Source organism: Simochromis diagramma, unplaced genomic scaffold (assembly GCF_900408965.1).
Source record: "Simochromis diagramma unplaced genomic scaffold, fSimDia1.1 OVJJ01000107.1, whole genome shotgun sequence".
Classification (NCBI taxonomy): domain Eukaryota; kingdom Metazoa; phylum Chordata; class Actinopteri; order Cichliformes; family Cichlidae; genus Simochromis; species Simochromis diagramma.
In genome coordinates, this window is record NW_024387209.1 from 2627649 (window position 1) to 2647829 (window position 20181).

The 20181-nt window shown below is 43.1% G+C and overlaps 1 protein-coding gene across 1 annotated transcript; it reads left to right on the top strand.

Annotated features, from left to right (window-relative positions):
• Window positions 1-833: 833 nt before the first annotated feature.
• Window positions 834-19167, top strand: LOC120746048. The gene is made up of 15 exons (XM_040051255.1): window positions 834-1265; window positions 1560-1715; window positions 2146-2308; window positions 2458-2578; window positions 2747-2815; window positions 2894-3031; window positions 7517-7626; window positions 8958-9027; window positions 9506-9700; window positions 11482-11651; window positions 12932-13110; window positions 14462-14615; window positions 15898-15985; window positions 16249-16318; window positions 17779-19167. Exons 1-15 carry the CDS (start codon window positions 834-836, stop codon window positions 18403-18405), a joined length of 2742 nt encoding a protein of 913 aa, XP_039907189.1. The 3' UTR covers window positions 18406-19167.
• The last annotated feature ends 1014 nt before the right edge of the window (window positions 19168-20181 follow it).

Below are 20181 nucleotides of genomic sequence, written 5' to 3' on the forward strand. Positions count from 1 at the left end.
TAATTTCTGAGTAATTACTACTCATTTACCTGGGGTAATTTCTGTCTAATAAGCAGGAAACAGTGCTGCAAAAAAGTTTGTTTCTATTTAATAACATATCAATAACCTATTAAGGCAAAGCCGAAAGTGCAACCCAAGTTTTAATTAGTTAATTAATCAATTTAAACAGGACAGTGAAACTGCTGTCTGACTAACACATGTACACCCGCTCAGCCTGTTCGTGAATCTGTTACTTGTGTCTCAGACTGTCTGTTTGATCAAACTGTAGACGCTGATCCAGTTTTGATGTTGAGTAGGACTCTGGATCCTCTCCCAGCTGAGTGTACACTTTGTTTTACATGTTTAATTTAATTAAATAGTGGAGTTAAACTAGTTATCTACCCATAAGTTCTTATAATTATTTGGTTCCATGGTTGACCTTTTTAATATCGCTGTCAGGGTTCCTGGGTCGGTGACCCAGTGTTTTCAGTTCACATTCACTGTTTATCTACTGCCTGTTCCATTTCCTGTTTTATTGTGTTAGCCTTGGTCTGTGTGTATTATGTTCAGTCCTCTTCCCATTATCATTAGTTCATTATGTTCAGCTGTGTACTCACCGGTCTCTCATTATCATCATTATCACCAGTCTGTGTATTTAAGCCCTCGGTTCTACCCATTCAGTGTCGGGTCATTGATGATGTTGTTCAGTTCAGTCAAGTCAGCCAGCCAGCCAGCCATTTTCTACCTCTGTTCTGTTCATCCACTCCTTATAATAAACCTTCACCAGTCTTCACCTACCTGCGAGTCCTACGTTTGGGTTCCTTCCTCCTCGCCTCCACACAACGCCTGACAGAATGACCCGACCCCGCGTTGTGGACCCAGCGGACTCTGAACTTTTCGAGCGGCAGGAGGCAGCGCTCCTTCGCTGGACGGAGGGGCTTCGGGGAAAACAGTGGCTCTTCGCGGAGAGAGAGCACGTCTTCGAGGGGACTCGCCTGGCTCTGGGCGGGCCTCGGAGACGCCGCGTTCCCCCACCTGCTGCCTCAGCTGCACCGGAGCATTCGCCGCGGAGAGTGGGCGTCACAGCCCAAGCTTCGGCCGCTCGCTCTCCCGCCGCTCCGCTCCCCCGCCGCTCCGCTCCTCGCTCGCCCGCCAGCCGCTTCACTCTCCAGCCTTTCCGCCTCGCCACGGCACAGCGGCTACGCCTCCCACCTCGGCTCAGCGGAGGCTACCGCGCCAGAGGCTCAGCCGTTTATCCGGCCCGCTTCCTCTTCCCGGGGAAAGCGGCGCACACGCCGCCATAAAACGGACTCTGTTCAGCAACTCCCGGTGGTGAGTTCCAGTGACTGTTTTCCACACCCCTCATCTGATTATCCACTTACAACACACAATAGACTCTTTTCTGATACATGGGGAGTTTCCCTCCTTGAGGATGATGTGGACTGGGAAGATTTTTTCTGCTCTGGCTCCCCAAAGACTGTTCAGTCAAAGACTGTAAATAGTGGTGGCAGAAAGACCAGAATACGACCCGATAGACCTGTCAGTGTCACTCACCCAGTCGTTATTTCCACTCCTGTCAGCCAACCTACGCCCACTCCTGTGCCAGCTCCCAGGAGGAGGGCAGCTGCGACCCAGTCTACCTCAACAGCCGTTCCTGTTTCTCGGGTGGGGGTGACTGGTGTCCAGCCGCCTTCTGTGCCTGTCCCAGTGCCCAGGCTGAGGGCAGCCAGAACCCAGCCTGACCTCCCTGGAGGCTTGAAAGAGCTAACCGGTCCACCTACTACTTCACCCCTTCATCCACCTCCTGATCCAGCTTTTCACGCCCTCGCAGTATCACTGGTTAGGCTAGCTGAGGTGTCCCCAGCTCAGGCACCAGCTTTATTAGCCCAGGCTGCACTGTTGTCCCCTTCACTAGCTCCCTCTTTAGCTCAGCCATTAGCCTCACCGACCTCTGTTTCTCCATTGGTCTCCTCAGTCCAATCTGTCCTCTCACCTGTAGCTCAGTCTGCTCCTGTCCTCCAGTCTCCTGTAGCTCATTCTGCTCCTGTCCTCCAGTCACCTCCGGTAGTATCAGTCTTCCTCCTGTCCTCCAGTCACCTCCGGTAGCTCAGTCTCCTCCTGTCCTCCAGTCACCTCCGGTAGCTCAGTCTCCTCCTGTCCTCCCAGTCACCTCCTGTAGCTCAGTCCCCTGTCCAGTCAGTCCAGTCTGCTCCTGTCCCCCAGTCACCTCCTGTTTCCCAGTCGCTGTCCACCATCCCTGTTCGGTTCCCAGACCTGCAGCCACAGCACCCAGAGCCAGCTGTGAGCTATCCTGCTTTCTCAGCCAGGGGTTTCCGCACCGCTGGCCCGGCCGCTCCTCAGCCAGGGGTTTCCGCACCCGCTGGCCCGGCCGCTCCTCAGCCAGGGGTTTCCGCACCCGCTGGCCCGGCCGCTCCTCAGCCAGGGGTTTCCGCACCCGCTGGCCCGGCCTGTCTCCAGCCGGAGGCTTCAGCTTCGACTGGTCAGGCCTCTGCCTCGGCTGCACCCACGCCCGGCCCGGCCTCTGCATCGCCTTCAACGTCGCCCGGTCCGGCGTTGGCCTCTGCTTCTGCTCCGCCTGGTCCGGCTCCAGCCTCAGAGCCTTCGTCCTCGTCTGGCCCAGCCTCAGAGCCTTCGTCCTCGTCTGGCCCAGCCTCAGAGCCTTCGTCCTCGTCTGGCCCAGCCTCAGAGCCTTCGTCCTCGTCTGGCCCAGCCTCAGAGCCTTCGTCTTTTGTTTCGCCTGCTCCAGCTTTGGCCTGTGCTTCGCCCAGTCCGGCCCCGTCATCGCCTGGTCCGGCGTCGGCCTCTGCTTCGCCCGGTCCGGCCTCAGCCTCAGCTCCTGCTTCGCCGTCGCCTAGTCCAGCCTCAGCCTCTGCAGCTGCTTCGCCATCGCCAGGTCCAGCCTCAGCCTCTGCAGCGACGCCTGGTCCGGCCCCCGCATCGCCATCGTCTGGTCCTGCCTCGTCTGGTCCTGCGCCCACCGGGCCATGGCCGGCACGCCTAACACCGGAGAGCCGCCGCTGCCTTCCGCACGGCCGGCCCCCTGAACTGCTCCGTCGTCTCCTTCGCCGCTGCCGCTGCCGCTGCCTTCCGCGCGGCCGGCCCCCTGAACTGCTCCGTCGTCTCCTTCGCCGCTGCCGCTGCCGCTGCCTTCCGCGCGGCCGGCCCCCTGAACTGCTCCGTCGTCTCCTTCGCCACCGCCGTTGCCTTCCGCGCGGCCGGCCCCCGGACCGCCGTTGCCTTCCACGCGGCCGGCCCCCGGACCACCTTTGCCTGAGTGGCCGCCGTTGCCTTCCACGCGGCCGGCCCCCAGACCGCCTTCGGCTCAGTGGCCGCCGTTGCCTTCCGCACGGCCGGCCTCCCGAACTGTGTCCACGTGGCCGCCCACCTGACCTGTCTCGGCCTCGGGCCGCGTGGCCACCCTCCTGGACTGTCTCTGTGTGGGCTCCGTCCCTCCGTCCTGGGCCCCCTCCGCCCGCCCTGTTCTGGTTCTTTTTCTTTTGGCCGTCGGGTGCCGGCCTTTGGGGGGGGGGGGTACTGTCAGGGTTCCTGGGTCGGTGACCCAGTGTTTTCAGTTCACATTCACTGTTTATCTACTGCCTGTTCCACTTCCTGTTTTATTGTGTTAGCCTTGGTCTGTGTGTATTATGTTCAGTCCTCTTCCCATTATCATTAGTTCATTATGTTCAGCTATGTACTCACCGGTCTCTCATTATCATCATTATCACCAGTCTGTGTATTTAAGCCCTCGGTTCTACCCATTCAGTGTCGGGTCATTGATGATGTCGTTCAGTTCAGTTAAGTCAGCCAGCCATTTTCTACCTCTGTTCTGTTCATCCACTCCTTATAATAAACCTTCACCAGTCTTCACCTACCTGCGAGTCCTGCGTTTGGGTTCCTTCCTCCTCGCCTCCACACAGCGCCTGACAATCGCACAGAGTCCAATTTTCATTTCTGTTTGATGAAAAAAAACATAAAAATTTCAGAGACATCAATGAAACCAGCGGGGATTATAATTTACTGAGTGCACTCAGCAGGTATAAACTGAATGTATGCCAATCAATAAATTACATTTCATTTGACCCGAATCCAATAAATGTAACATTTTACAAAAAACAATGGAAAATTTACATATAATTAATTTGTTGGTTTTTTCTCTTTGATTTAAAAAAGTGTCAAAATTGTGTTGATATATTAAAGTGACAATATCTGGAAAGTTCAGATTATTTCTACATCAGAGCAAGCTGTTTCAGTCATAACGATGCTTGTTTCACCTTAAAGTGTGAGTACCAGTGTTTTTTAAAGAGGAGGACTGTCTTGCCCTTCATCTCTTCTAATTGGCATTACGTAACTTCATCTTGTTAGGCGTGTTTGTGCCATTAGTTCATTTTGGAGTCAAGTCATCTTTATTTATATAGCACATTTAAAAGACATCAAGTGTCGGCCAAAGTGCTGAACAGAGGGATAATATAATAAAAGAATTAAAATAGAAAACATTTAAAAAAAGAATTGTAAGACATGTAAGAGTATATAGCATATAATGTACATGCAAATATGCACATACATATACAAAACTGTACACATTCACACACAAGCACACATATGTGAACATAACGTATATACACATACAACATCATCCAATAAGATAAGAGACCAAATAGACAGAATAAAAAAGATATCAAAGAGATCCGAAAGCCTTGGAAAATAAGTAGGTCTTGAGATTCGATTTCAAGACTTCCAAGGATGAAGAGGATTTTATGAAGGGGGGAAGACTATTCCAGAGTCTCGGGGCGGCAATGGAGAAAGCCCTGTCACCTCTAGATTTGAGCTGGGAGCGTGGAACTGATAAAACCATCTGACTGGAGGAGCGCAGAGATCGAGTGGGTAAGTGCAGGCTAAGAAGATCTGAAATGTAACCTGGAGCCAAACCATGGAGAGCTTTAAAAACAAATAGTAAAACCTTAAAATCGATTCTATGTTTAACTGGTAGCCAATGTAGAGATGCGAGTACTGGGGTAATATTCTCTCTCTTTCTAGTACCCATCAGGAGCCTTGTGGCTGCATTTTGAACAAGTTCCAGGTGGGTCATGCTTGAGTGACAAAGCTTTCAAATGCAATTATCTGTCAATTAAGACTTTCCCCCTCTAATTAGGCTATGAGCTCACTGGGTTATTAGCAAAATTTCCTCCTGTTGCTTTTGGATTTTAAAGATCCAAATAACTGGATTTAGTCTGGGGGTTTTTACTTTCTGTCAGCATCTCAAAGCAAAGCACACCGGTGTGTCAAACTCATATCACTCATTTTCTTTGATGAGTAGAGCAGAGAGATAGCCCTCTTCTCTGTAGCAAATTACATGTTGCTGTTTCATAAATATTAAAATCTCATAAAGAAATGCAAAAAACCTATTAAATCCTACAAGACAGAGCATGGGGTTTGATTTTGGGGAACATAAAATCTGAAGCTTTTAAAACAAGTGTTTGGCTTTTTGTAGGTCAGATGTTTGGTGAGGGATGCCAAGGGATTAGAAACCTGCAGAAGAAGTTTGCGTGCTTGCTGACGTGGGTCAGTCTGAAGGACGAGACACTCTTTTTTGTGCTTTTTGAGGCAGTCATGTTGCACCTTGTGGCGTGTCAGTGTGAGCCGAGGCTGCCAGATAAAACCCAAAAAGGCTTCGCAGTAATCCTGTGAGATCAAGGTTGGGATTATTCGAGGTAATTGTTGTCTTAGTACTCCAGGATAGAGCTGAGCTGCTGGACAAGAATGAGCTGGAAAGGCAGAGGTGAATGAAGTGGGACAGATCAGAGGAAACTGAAAAACGAGAATAAAAATGAGTAGTAAAAAAAGGGATTTAGAGGAAAAAAGGAGGCAATGGGATGAATAGCGAAAGTACATAAAGAAGAAGAAAAGACGGGTAAAAGTACGTAAAGAAACAAAATAAGCAGGAGTGATTATATGGAAGCAGGGCAGGAGTAAGGACAGAAAAGAAGGTCAGGAGGGAAAAGGACTGCTGAAAAGCAAGTATGAAGGGTTAAAGTGAGGACTTAATAGGGAAGGGAAGAAATAAGGAGGGACAGTGAAATGATGGATGAAAAGGTTGAACATTTTAAGGTGCAAGGATGAAAAGGAAGAGGCAAGCACAGAGAGGAAAAAAATGAGTTAAAAATGAAGGAAGGAAAACAGGAAGGAAAAGATTAATAAGGAATAGTTGGAAAAAGAAGAGGAGGAGTGTAAGGAAGAGGAATGTGATGAAAAGGAAAGTGAGTAAGGATGGAAAAAGACAAACAAGGAAAAAAAATAAAACAGAGGAGAAGAAAGCAAAGGAAAATGTCCGAGACTCCTGGTTTAAAGTCTCATCTACGTCTAATGCCGCCGCATCCACCTGCTGAGGGAAATACAATTTGCAAAGAGAAATAAACTTCACAGCCAGTGCAGGTCATCAGGAATAAAGAGGTTTGTAGTTGTATGGCAGGTAACTGCCACTCCTGAAATATTAAAGGTGGCCAGGCCAGGAACCAAATTAGACCCTGATTAGCTGATTCTAGGAAGCTGCAGATAAGCAGTCTTCAACAGCTTCAGGAAAATCCAACATTCAAACAGCTTATTACTGACTTTATTTCTCTATTTTCCCCTCTATCTGAGGGACATCAGCCCCTTATGTTGGTTTCAGAGAAAACTACCAAAACATATCAATAAGTCTACTCTCCTGATCCTTCAACAGTGTATGTAAATGTGCATCTATGACTTCTTGCACATGCCCAGCCTGAGGAGGCAGTTCAGTGGACTAAGCTGTTTAAAATAATAAGCTTTCAACGGAACCTCTAATATCTGATGTTTTTGATAGAAATGATTGAACACAGAAATCTAAAGGTCGGTGTCAAGGCAATGATATTTTCTCAGAAATATTTTTTAGTTCATGAAACATTGCAGGGTTATTAACTTTTAGAAAGATCTGAATGTAAGCTGGAACTAATGAGCAGCAGCTGTTGTCAGGGTTACAGAGGAGAACAAAAGACAACAGCTTGGAAATCATCCAGAATTTGAAAGGGAATATACACCAAGTTTCTTTTTTTTAAATGCACAGAAGATATGTTTTTAATGCAACTTAAAGTATTTGGAGTGATAATTAAGTCTGAGTTAAGAAGTTAGCTGATTTTAAGTAATGTAATATTGGCTGTGGTAAAATGAACCCATCAGATTGGATTTGAAATGGTCAGTATCTTACTTGACACATAGGCAAAAAGCCCTCAAATTTCAAAACATGGTGCCAATATTATGTGTCCAGTGTCTAGTAGTGAGGTTGTTTCTTGACTTTTGGTTGGTAGTACAGCTTTGAAACGCTAACTTGAAACAACCTAAGAAAATCTTAGATGTACTTGGCCTCTTGGCCTGACACAGACACAAGTGGACACTGAGACTCAATCACAGTAAAAAATCACAGTAAGAGTGTTAAGAGCATTAGGGGTTCAGTGGCGTTTTCTCCAGTTTTCATCTTTGAATGTTTATTTGTTTGTGTTGACAGGTTACCAGATAGATCTGAGATGTTGTGGTTGCTGTTCTTTCTGCTTCCTCCAGTGAGCAATGGCAGCATCATCGCCAAGAACATCGCTCACACAGAAAGACACGACCATGGTGAGTCTGAGAGCAACTGCTTAAGACTGGCGGTTTTTCAAACTGGTGATTTCTTTTTATTTTGTGCATGTTAGGTCCACTACTCAAAAGTCAAGCGTAAGATGACTACTTATGAGATCACCATAAAAACTGTGTGCGCTGTCCATGGTGCTGAAATTATAACAGTTTAATTTGAGTGGAATAAAACGTTTTTAAGGAAAAATGTGTTTCTTAAAGTTTATTACTGTAAATCCTCTGACAGGATTCACATCAATCCAGGGCATGATTATTTTAAGTCATCCCTCCATTCTTTCTGTTCTTTAGACATTTCTCTTTGAACCTCACAGGGTGTGAAACTCCTGCACAAATAAAGGCAGTTTCACCAATTTGTAAAAAACTAGTATCAACAGGCATCGTGGAACAACAACTGGTGGCTCTTCATTTTAAAAGTGCAAAGACTATCTAATCATAGTATAAAATAATTATGTACTAACTATTCTATACAAAACTATATATACAAACTATTCCAGCATTTTGGCGAAATCTCAAAGGGAAAATCAAAGGGAAAAGCCATAAAACTGCATACTGGATGCATGTGCAAACATACGGCCTTCCCTTTTTTCCCTGCTGCTGCAGACTGAAGCGCCACAGATTTTCCAATGGATTATTGCTCACTTCCCACGGCATCATCTTGATGGGCACGCAGGGTTTCACTACATTAATCACCACACTGAGGCCCTGCTAAGAATTAAACTCAGTAACTGGAGTGTTTGTGCTTTTGGCAGGGGCGTGCCTAGAGGTAGTTATGCTGCTTTATACTGCTGTTACGCCATTATATTTTCACAAATATTATATATTTTTAAAAAATATATAGATTATGACCTTAATGTATATGAAATGGTCATTTTACATAAACAGAATGCTCTCTATAGCTAAGACTGATACATAGACACTTATATTAATCCCACAAGATGAATTACTTTGATTCTAAGAGCTTGTTTACTTTTAAGCTATTTAACTAGGATTGTAACTTTTACTCGAGTAAAAAGCCTAAATATGTTTTTTTTTTTTAACTCAGTGAAACAGTTACCTAACACAAAATTATATTTAAAGTCTCCATGTTTTATGTAATAAATCTTTAACAGGACACAGAAATTACTCCTTGGCAGGTATCTCAGTCTGGGTGTTGCATTCATACATTTTATAGATTAGCTGATAACTGAGTACTCCACTCTTTCATACACATATCGTTACTTCTTGATCCATAAAACCAACACAACAGCAACCAAAAGGATTCAAACTACAGCATCCAGAAACCAAAAGCTACGCCCATCTTTACATAAAATCTGTAGGAGTTCCACAGCTGAGGGAAGAGGAGCAGCAAAAGCCTGACCAGCAACCACTAGATAAGAGCTCCAGAGGGTAAAGATGTGCTGCAGTATCAGAGAAGTTACTTTTCTTCTAGTTACAAACTTCATTCTGCTTCATTTAACAGCACTGTGACTGCAGAAACCTTTCATACACAACCTCTAATCCTATATTTAAGAATCTGTGTAGCATACTTTAAATTTTTTACAATTATAACACTGTGATTTACTTGTTTTTTTGGAGGCAGGGGATTTCTGCCTCATTGCTTCATTAAACAAAAAGTGGACGCCTGAAATAAAAAAGGCTGGATAAGGCTGGATAATCAAAAGGGATTAGATTAAAAGGAGGATAAATTGACACAAAATGAGATAACAGTAAGAGAAATTAATATTTTTCCACTTTTTGATAATACAAAGTTACTCCATCAGAATCAAAAAACAACTAAAAAGTATTGCAACTGCAAGTAACAAGATAAATCTAAAATAAAACCTCCCAGGATCGTTCTTGGAAGAAAAATATGAATAATTGGCAGAGAGTGTTACTGCATCACGCTGCTTGTAACTCCACCTGTGTCTGACTCCACAGAGACGACCGGTGGCCCCACAGTGACGCCTCACATCTACTTCTGCCGCTCGCCCAACATGGAGGACTTCACCTGCTGGTGGCATCCACTCAGCAACCTGACAGATGGCGAGCAAGTCACCCACATCCTCACCTACTCTACAGAGTATGAACACTGCACATTACAATTAAAAATATTTTATAAGTAAAACTAGCCCACATTGTAAAAATTACATAGAAATATACAAAAATACATCCTACAGGGATGGCAGGATATTATACCAACTGACAAATGTGGCTCTCCAAAATTCTGAACTGAACTCAATGGAAATGCTCCACAAAAGCAAAGATGCAAGAGGCATAAACCCGCTATATCAAAGTCAAAACTTATTCTGGGGTATAAATTTTAAATGTGTTTTAATCAAACTTCCCTAGAGATTTTTTATACATGTCATGCTGGCAGGTTAGGACTCGGAATTCAAACTCTTTAAATAAAAAGTTTATTGAAAAGACAACTAATGACGTACTGAAAACTGGTGCAGAGTTTGAGCAAAGACAAACAGCTGGGAGATCTGTGATGGGGAGGAGAGGAGAAAGTTAGGTGGAGGCAAGCTCGTGTAGATGTGATTGTGGAGTAAGTGATGGAAATAGCCTTACCTGTGAATAGAGAGGTTTCAGTCTAGGGAGGAGGTTTTCCGAGCAGAGCAGGAATCTGGATGTATCCAGGTAAGTCCTTTGAGTACAGGTTAGAGGTGTGGCTAAGCAGAAGCAAGAGCTGGAGGCAGCACTGGACTCCATGGAACAGCAAATGAGGAACAGGGGAGTAAGGCTCCAGACGAGGAGAGTGGAGGCTAGACAGACAGACCAACAATATTAGCTCACTGAAGACTGGGCACAGATTTCTGAGAGGAGAGCCCAGTGAGAAGCACTGGTGTCTGCCAGAGTCCATAACAAACAATAAGAGCCTTGTTTTAGCCTTGTGAAACTATAAAAGAAGCCCCAGATCAGCAGCACGCTGAAGTTTCTGGGTCAGGTGAGTTTGTGCAGTTTGATTTCTCGTGCTTCGTGTCATTGGGAAGCGTTCACATTTTAGCTGCTCTGAAGTCCTGAACGCAGACTCACGTGGCCTCAGACAGATGCCAGCTGGCCCAGATGGCAGCCACAGCAAAGAAAACGCTGCCACTAATCAGGAGAAATTGGATTGTGCTTTTGACCTCCACGTGGCTTCAGCGCTCCCACCAGTGCTTGTTTGGGAAAACAAATGTAGATCAGGGATTATCTGACAAATAAAAGACAAAATTTCACCAAACAGCAAAGCAACTAGGAATAAAGTCACAGCTCAGAGAGGGAGATTACACTCTGCAGGCACACCTCACTGATGTTTGTGCTGCATGTCAATGAGGCTAAACACAATTTTGGGATTATGCTCCATATACAGAAGTTTGGAAACTTAAAGACAGGTTCCTTGACATTTTTGCATTTGGAATATGATTTGACATTGTCTTTGGACTAGTTCTGAAACTGGTTTTAAGTTGGTTTTAGAGGTTGGGAAAACCAGGTGGTGACTTGGTTTAGTCTTCGTTTTGAGGTATGATGGAAAACGTCTCTGAGCATCACTTCAGTCTCAGACGAATTAACTTCAGGTCCTCAGGAGTGAGACCATCTGTTGTGGGATTCCTTGTTTTTCTTTTGGTTGTAAACAGTTCTTCAGGACTCTGGGTGGATCTCTGAACTGCAGAGTGAAGCTACAACAATGGCTTCATGATGGCTATATATCAAATTGTCTAACACCACTAAACTCTGCAAACCTGCTTAGAAGTTAAACAAAAAGTGTGAAAAAAACCAAAAGAAAGGTATTGTATAAAAGATGTCCAGTGTTAATTTACTGATTTCCTTTTTGTTTGTTAGTGTTTATCTAAATGTGTTTTTTCTTTGATTTTTTTGAAGGCAGGAACCCAACCTTGAATGTCCAGACTATGTGACTGGCGGCCCCAACAGCTGCCACTTCGACAGCAGCCATACGTCTATATGGACGGTGTACTGTTTGACCGTGATCGCCATAACCACCCACAGAAACTACACCTCCCAGCAGCACTGCCTGGATGTGGCAGAAATAGGTAAAGATGGAGATGACATTGGCTGATTCAAACTACCTCCATTACTCCATAACGCAAAATTCAGTTTCTTTTTTGTAGTTAGTTTTTGGTTTGTTATTTAGCAAAAAAACCCAAAAAACAAAACCAAAAAAACCCCCAAAGCGGTTCTGTTCTGAGTTTGATTCTGAATTGAATCAGATATTGGTGCAAATTTCTCCTTGTTATTGCTTATTTACTGAAGAACAAAATGATACAAAGAAAACAGATGAAAAAAGAGTAAGTTCGAGGCTATAAATTAATTAAACCAGAAAAGAGTCCTCATGCTCCGCCAACCAGCTAAAACATCTGTGCTCCTGTGTGTGTCTTTAACTTTTCTTTACTGTCACCGTAATCCATGTATAATTGTCTGCATATCCATGACTGTCCCCCACAAAAAAAATACATCTGATATGTTTTTAGTGCAAGCAGACCTTTAGTGACCTTTAGGTATTAGTGAGTGGTAGGATTTTTCCTTGCTCTAAATTAGCCTTGGGAGCAAACTATGTACATGTGTTTTAGCCTGTCACCTCTTTTATCATTATATCTGACTATTTAACTATTTGACTATTTTTAAACTCCAAATCGCAAACTTTATAGCAACACTGGAAGCCAGGGGATGATTTTTTTCAATACAACCTCAGATGAACTATATCATATTAGACATTGACACTATTAATTTGACAAGAAATAATCCAAAATGCAGAAGCAGTGTGTGGAAAAACTATGTACACTCTTACTGCTTCCATAGGAATTTAGAGGACAAGTAGAAGCCAGGTGAAAAATCACTTGACTAACTGATGATCACAAAATGTGAGCACCTCTGTAAAAGTAGTGGTTTTGCAGTTTTCTGATCTGGATGATACAGGTGTGTGTTCACATAAAGCCAAAGAGGACAGACATCAACAATGATCTTAGAAACTGCTGCCAATCATGCCAAGAGTGGACAGCTCAGAAAACTGACTCCAAATCTCAGAAAAGCTGCAGAACAACAAAGAGCTACCTCTAAGAATCTACAGGCCTCATGTAGCATGTTACATGTTAAAGTTCATGACTCTGCAGTTAGAAAAAGTCTCAACAAGGATGGATGTCTGGAAGCATCGGCGGGAGAAAGCTGAAGTTTCAACATTAGCATCAAAATTTGTCGTCTCACTATAGATGTTCTTTTTTTGTTTTCCTGAGCACCAAAGACAGGAAATAGAAACTAGAACTATTTACTGACACACAGCTAATGTTTCAAAACACATTTTGTGTGTGTTTAACAGTTCAGACTGAAATTCCAGTCAACGTGACTTACAACTTGACAAATGCAGGCAGCGATGAAATGGGCCAAAACGCGTTGATTTCCTGGACCTACCCGGTGCCCGGCCACGTGCAGTATGGTTGGATCACACTGGTCTATGAGCTTCAGTACAGACATGTTACAGAGTCTGACAACTGGAAGGTATGGGGAGAAAACATGGAGAGGAACAAATATGACTTCTCTTTACTGTGGCAGTCTTATGTCATAAAAATAATACAATGGACTTGGGTAAAGGTGCTTGCATTTCCTGTTCTGGCAACGTTCTTTAGGGGAGAAAAGAAATGTTCATGTCCCACATGAACATTTGAGTCAAATTTTGAGTCAAATTTGGCCGTTTAATTGGTCATTTATGAAGATTTGTTGCACAAATACTTATAATTATTGTGATATTGAGTGTAAAATAAACACACAAATACACTAAATATAGTGTATTACAAAAACATTGTCTTTGTGGTTAGAGGGTACATTATTCAGGTTCATAGGTGGTGTCTATAGGTAAAAGCAGGTATTTCTAATGGGTATAAATTTAAATTTATACTGTGAGACCAGAGATTGGACTTTAAATTTAACCTGATTATTCAATCAAGGAACGTCAGAGCTGATGTTGCTATTTCTTAAGTAAGATTTAGATTTAAGATCTGGGTTAAGAGGCTTAAGGTGTTTTCAGCAGATATTTAAGGTTTTAAATGCTAAAAGAAACATTAAAATATAAAACATAACATTTGAGCCCTTTCTGTATTTGTATCTGGTTAAATTAGCCTTCAACGTATTCAGTTCTGCGTTTGTGCAGAAAACCCATTCAGATGTGAGATGACAGTAATTTCATTGACTCTAAATCTGGTGTGGGATGAATAAGAGTTTACTGTAGCTCACTGAAGTCAGGATGCGGCTGTGAGGAAGATGTTGGGTATTCTACAGTATCATCTGCACAGAAGATGATAAGCACAACTATGTTTAAAGATCAAAGTTCTAAAAACTGTGATCAGTGCTGTGTGAAAAAAGTGAGCATGTTTAACTTGATGAACAAAGTCTCAAGGAGAAAAAGGAGGAATAATAAAAGAAACAACAAAGGTTAGACAGAGGAAGATCTGTGAGTCTTGAAGAGTAAAAATAAACCAAAACAGAATACATAACATATCACAAAACTGACAATCACAGTCACAATACCACAAAAATCAACAAACACAAGTATAAAGAAACATCACAAAAACAATAAAATACAAACAAACAAACAAACAAACAAAAAACTCTCAATAACATACAGACAAAAACCCCAAACTCAGCATCATAAAACAAAACAAAAAATAAGCAAAATACAAAAGAAACCCCGAACTGTGAGAGACTAAGACTTTGAAAAAGAGAGAATGAAAAACTTAGATTTTTAAAACATGTATTCATTAGACTGAATTCTTTACTTTTCTGCTGACATATTTTCAAGAATAAAGTAGTTCATTATAGTCTGCATGTCATAGAACATGCTGTCTGTTTGCAGGTGAAGCATCCTCTGCGTGAGCCTCAGGTGGAGCTGCTTGGACTCCCTGTTGACGACTACGTGGTCCGAGTTCGTTGCCGTGCGCAGCACTCCAAGCTGTGGAGTGACTGGAGCACCACGCTGGTGATGAGCATCCCCCCAAAACCGTCTGCAGGTATGTCAGCAGGCAGATGGCAATATGGTGCTGATTTACATACTTTTTGATGATTAGTAAGTTGTTTTTATTTGTTACCATTATTTTAGTTTTAATTGTAGTGAATACAGTTGTCTTTCTACTTTTAATGTTTGGCTTTTATAAATTTCTGATATTTTTTCTCATTATGTCCATGTAAAACCAATTTGGCTATGCATAAAAAAGATGTAGGCACTTTTTTATGATAGTGCTTAACTAAAATTTATTACGCAGGCGTAAAATCCCTTTGCATTTTGTGCACAGAATTTTTAGACATTAATCACCTAAAACAAAATCCTTTGAACACAAAGTCCATGACAGCTGTGCTGTGGCAGGAAAGAACAGATGTGTCAAACATCTAGAGCTCGACAGAAGACATTAATCCTGCAGACTAATAAAAGATAAGTTATGTAATTGCATTAAGCACATTTCTACGGAGCCCCCCAGGGGACATGGGAGAAAAAAAAATTAGGGAGGAAAAAAAAAATTAAGACGGACTTTTGCGAGATCTCGCAAGTATTGCGAGCGCTCGCAAAAGTATTGCGAGATCTCGCAAAACTCCAACAATGGCGGCAGCTACTTAGTTGTAATATTACTCTTTCTGGGTCACAAAATACACTTTTAAGATATTTTGAGGCGTGAATGTAGTTGTGTAAACGTCAGATACCTGCTCGGTTTACAAGACATCACATATTTGCAAAAGAGCTCCGACGTTTTTGGAGATCTGACACCCACTAGCTCGAAGCTAACGGGAGGTCGAGACCTACTACAGCCGGGAGGAACACCGCTTTCCCGGCACATCGTGCCTCGACCTCCCGGTCGGCTTCGAGCTGGCGGCCACTAGCTCGAAGCTAACGGGAAGTCGAGACCTACTACAGCCGGGAGGAACACCGCTTTCCCGGCACATCGTGCCTCGACCTCCCGGTCGGCTTCGAGCTGGCGGCCTCCGAAGAATGCGGCTAAAACTTTTGCGAGATCTCGCAAAAGTCCGTCTTAATTTTTTTTTTCCTCCCTAATTTTTTTTTTTCCTCCCTAATTTTTTTTTTTTCCTCCCTAATTTTTTTTTTCTCCCATGTCCCCTGGGGGGCTCCGTACATTTCTGTTACATGCATTATAGATGCTAAAATAATAATAAAAAATGACAGCTTCTTACACACAGAATCTCTATAAGAACTGTAACTTTTCCAGTTAAATGTGTCACTGTGTCATAAAGCTGATGGAGAGCAGGAAACAGAAGCTGAGTAAATGTGTTTTACCTGTGCAGGTAAACTGTTGGTGCTGATTCTGGAGACTGGAGTTTGTGTTCTGGCTCTGCTTGTTATCGCCTTTAGTCTTGTTCTACAGACCAAGAGGTGAGAAAAAACACATCTTTCCTTCAAAACAAAATTACTTGCTGACTTTGTATCAAATGCTAGTCATTAACTTGGTTTTGGTCTTACCTTGATCACTATAATAGTTATAACATTACAATGACCTTATTTAGAACCCTTAGAACCTCAGTTAGCAGAAGTTACTGCTGTCACACAGTCACAGTGTTGGAGGATGAATGTGTTGTGTGTTTTTGTTTTTGTTTTTGCTATTTTCAACCCTCCTCCCTGTCTGCGTTCACCTTCAGAATAAAAGAGTTCTTCCTGCCGGCCATTCCAAAATCACAGATTATTGGCATTGACCCCGTGCTTTTGAAGGTAACTTGCCTGCGTGCAGCGCTGCTTTCAGGGTTTAAGCCATTTGTTCTGACCTTCTGCTCTTTTCTTTTCTTCCCTCCATTTGTCTCTTTTTTTAAATCTCTTCTCCCCCCTTTTTCTAATTGTATTGTCAAGTCCAATTTTTCCCTGTGTTTTGTTGCCCTTTTCTTTCTTTTCCATAATTTTTCCATGTCCTCTTGCTTAATTTTATATTTACATTTTAAGGCTAATTTGTTTCCCCATATCCTCCCTCATCTCTCTCTCCTTTTTTATCCCAAAAAGTTGATTCTGTTCATCTGGACGTAGCATTTTGTGGGAGAAACGTTTCGTCACTCATCCAAGTGACTTCTTCAGTCTCAGCTGACTGCAGGTTTCCCCAAATCTTATAAACAGTACATTTGCATAATGACTGAAGCCAGCCCACTGAAGGAACAATGGGCTGGGAGGTCAGTTCCTTAATCATAATTATGCAAATTCTCATGACCATTGATGAACAACCACTGACCAAAGACCACTGATCAATGGCCATGAGTACCATTCACAGAGAGTTGGGGAATGGCTGCAATCACAGCATTGTAAGATGGGGAAAGATGGACCCTTAGGCCCCCTCCTCGATTCAGAGATGGTCTTTCCCTTTTCACGTAAATGGCCTCCCTGACTGTTCCTCCCTGTCCAGGATGTGTACATCCTCATCCTTGAAAGAGTGTCCACTGGCCTGTAGGTGTAAATAGACTGCAGAGTCCTGGCCTGACGAGGTAGCTCTTCTGTGCTGTTTGTGTCGGGGGACCCGATCCTTGTGGTGGACCAATTTTTGGCGCATCGTATTTTGGGATTTAAAAGCCACAGAAACACGGTGTTTAGAAAAAATGCATCTCAACTGTTCCGATACTCGGGATCCCTACAGGTTTTCGCTTAGTCAGCGGTTGTCCTTCTGTCCTGGATCAGCTGGAGCTTTCTTTTGGCGCCTTCGCAGCTTTCATAAATATCCAGCTTGGATAGCAACTTTTACTCAGGGCCTTCTTGATGTTCTTCTGCTTTCCTGGCCGCTGTGTCTGTGGGGATGGTGTTCGCTCTGTGTTGTAGCGTCCTGATGACATCCAGTTTATGCTCCAGTGGATGATGAGAGTCAAACCTTAAATACTGATCCATTGTTCCTTCAGTGGGCTGGTTTCAGTCATTATGCAAATATACTGTTTATACGATTGGGAAAACCTGCAGTCAGCTCAGACTGAAGAAGTGACTTGGATGAGTGACAAGACTCTTCTTTTTTAATTCTCATGCCTCACTCCATATATGTTTTTCCCTGCTCCATTCTCCTCTTATTTTATCACTTTGTCTTCCTGTAATTTCCTTTAAGATTATTGTTCTTCCTCTTTTCCCACTTTCTTCCGTATCTTAATTTTCATTACTTTTTCAATTTTGTCTTTCTTTCCTCCTCCCACCCCCACCTCCATCCATAGAAGGGGAACTTGGATGAAATCAATTGTCACTTCAGTAACTTCCACAGCTACAGGCCTCCAAGCTCCTCCGAGGACGTCTGGGACCATGTGAGTGCCAATGACCTCTATCTAAACACACCAAAGGACAACAGCGACCCACGCAACCCTACAGAATCAGAGAGGGACACCTTCCTAGTTCCCTGCAACCCGGCACCCATGGAAGTGTCCGCCCACCATCAGCTCACGGCTCCAAACCCTACATTGATTGTGCAGAGTGTGCTGCCTTACAGCTCTTCTCCCACTGAAGCCTTCACCAAACCTCGGAGTATTCCTTCTCCATGGCCGATGCTGAAGATCGTATCACTGCCCGGGACTGACTACAGCATGATGCAATATTCCTGCGGTCCCAATACTGTCCTGGTCCCAGAACTCACTTTCAGCACCAGCCACTCACCACAAAACTTCTACACTTGTGTCCAGATCTTAAAGGAAAGTGGCGAGGTGCATCTAGTGCCGTGCTTGGCATCTTTTCTGAGGGTTGATTTAGAAGCTACAGAGAAGGAAGAGAAGAAGAATGGTGGGGATGACTCTGAGAAGAACGAGGCAGCTGTCCCTGTGCTGCCTGTTACTGTTGACAACAGTGGCTGACTGACAAGCAGTAGATCCATATACTTCAAAAAAACAGGAATGCATCCAACATGCAGACTTTTAACATATGCAAAGTGAAATCTGCTGTATCCTGCTGGTTTGACTGGAATCAGATCCTGTTCCTTATTTGTTGGCTTATTTGTTTAATTTAAAAAAAGAAAAACCCCCACAAATTCCGGCCACTCAGAGAAAACATTTAAGGATGAACAAAGAACAAGAGAAGCGAAAACTGACACAGAGTATTAGATGAAATGCATCTGTGATTGCATATGATGTACGGTGAGTGTGAGTTGGAGTGTGAGGCGACTGCAGAAAAACAACCATGGGAAAATACATAAGGGATATCTGCACATCCACCCGCAGTCAGCAGCACTGGTGTGACAGAGAATTCAGTTAGAAACGATACCCAGAGGGTAGCTCTGGAGGACAAGGTCAGTCAGGTCATCAGTGAAGATATTTTGTGGTTAATAAGCAGGAATTATTTTACCTTTGCTTTGGTAAACATCATTTGGATGTTCAGTCTGTTTTTGTGAAGATAAACGTGATAGAGGAGAGTCAACTTGGAGCATGAGCTCCATCAACACAGCCCTCCAGATGCAGAGGAAAGTAGAGAGCGTGTATAAAAGCTGGTCTGTGGTTATGTTGAGCTAATGTTGTGTATATAATTTGTGTGTACTTTTTATATCATCAAATAACAAACTGATCAAAAACAATGTGAGAAAACTTTTGTGTAATAAAAAAGACTGAACTCTTCTTCGATTAATAAATAATGCATACGAAATACAATTCATCCATTATTTAATGATTGCTGTGAGGTTTTGTCTCATCTCAGTGAAAAACTCGGTATGGGAATGTGTGTTGTGTGTGCTGAGGAATGCCTCCCCTCCACCCTGGTGACACACCTGCACCCCAAGGCTCTGCATGTGTGGGTGGGTGTGGTGGAGCGGAAAGTAGGAGGCACATGGGGATGGGGAGGAATGTGTGTGGAATGACTTTTTCTAAACACTGTGTTTTTTTAAAATATCGGTATCTACAAAAGATAGTGATCTATATGTAGCTGGATGACTCTGGTCTATATTTGATTTGCTTTTGTGATCATTCTTGTCTTTATGGGGGAAATTCAAAACAGGTGTTAATAATTTTATGATTTTAATGGTTTTATTATTTGTACAGAGTATCTACAGGGAAACCTCTCTAACATGTGCCCACATTATTCTGCCAATTCTTTCCTCCGGCCACTGTTTAGGAGCTGAAATCACTGACAAAAGTGCATTAGTTATGATTCTGCCATGAAATAAGGTTTGTTTCACTTCAGAATAATTTTCCAGAATGTTTGACCTTTTATTTCTGGCATGAAATATGCTGTGTTTGTTACATGCGATCGGTGTGATGCAAATAAATTATTGTAAACAAATATTCTATAAAATCTATAAAGCATAGAACAAAACTTTTTTAATGTATAATAAGAAGATCAGTCACACTTAAATCAGGCTGAAGTAATAGAGTAAAAAAAACATAACTGTACATTGAGCTGAATTTGATTAATTACTCTGGACACTGATGAAGCTTAAAGGTAAGTCTATCCTGTTGGTGCTCTTTAGTATGTGAGGCCAAACAATTAAAAATAATAATGCTCTGATCTTACTTCTTAAAGTAAACCTGGTCTTAATTCTTAATCAACTTTTGTCAGGTCCTGAAGCGGACTGTGATCATGCAACATGAACATGATTTACCCAACATGTTACAGCTATAAATCACTGAGACAGAATCCTCAGT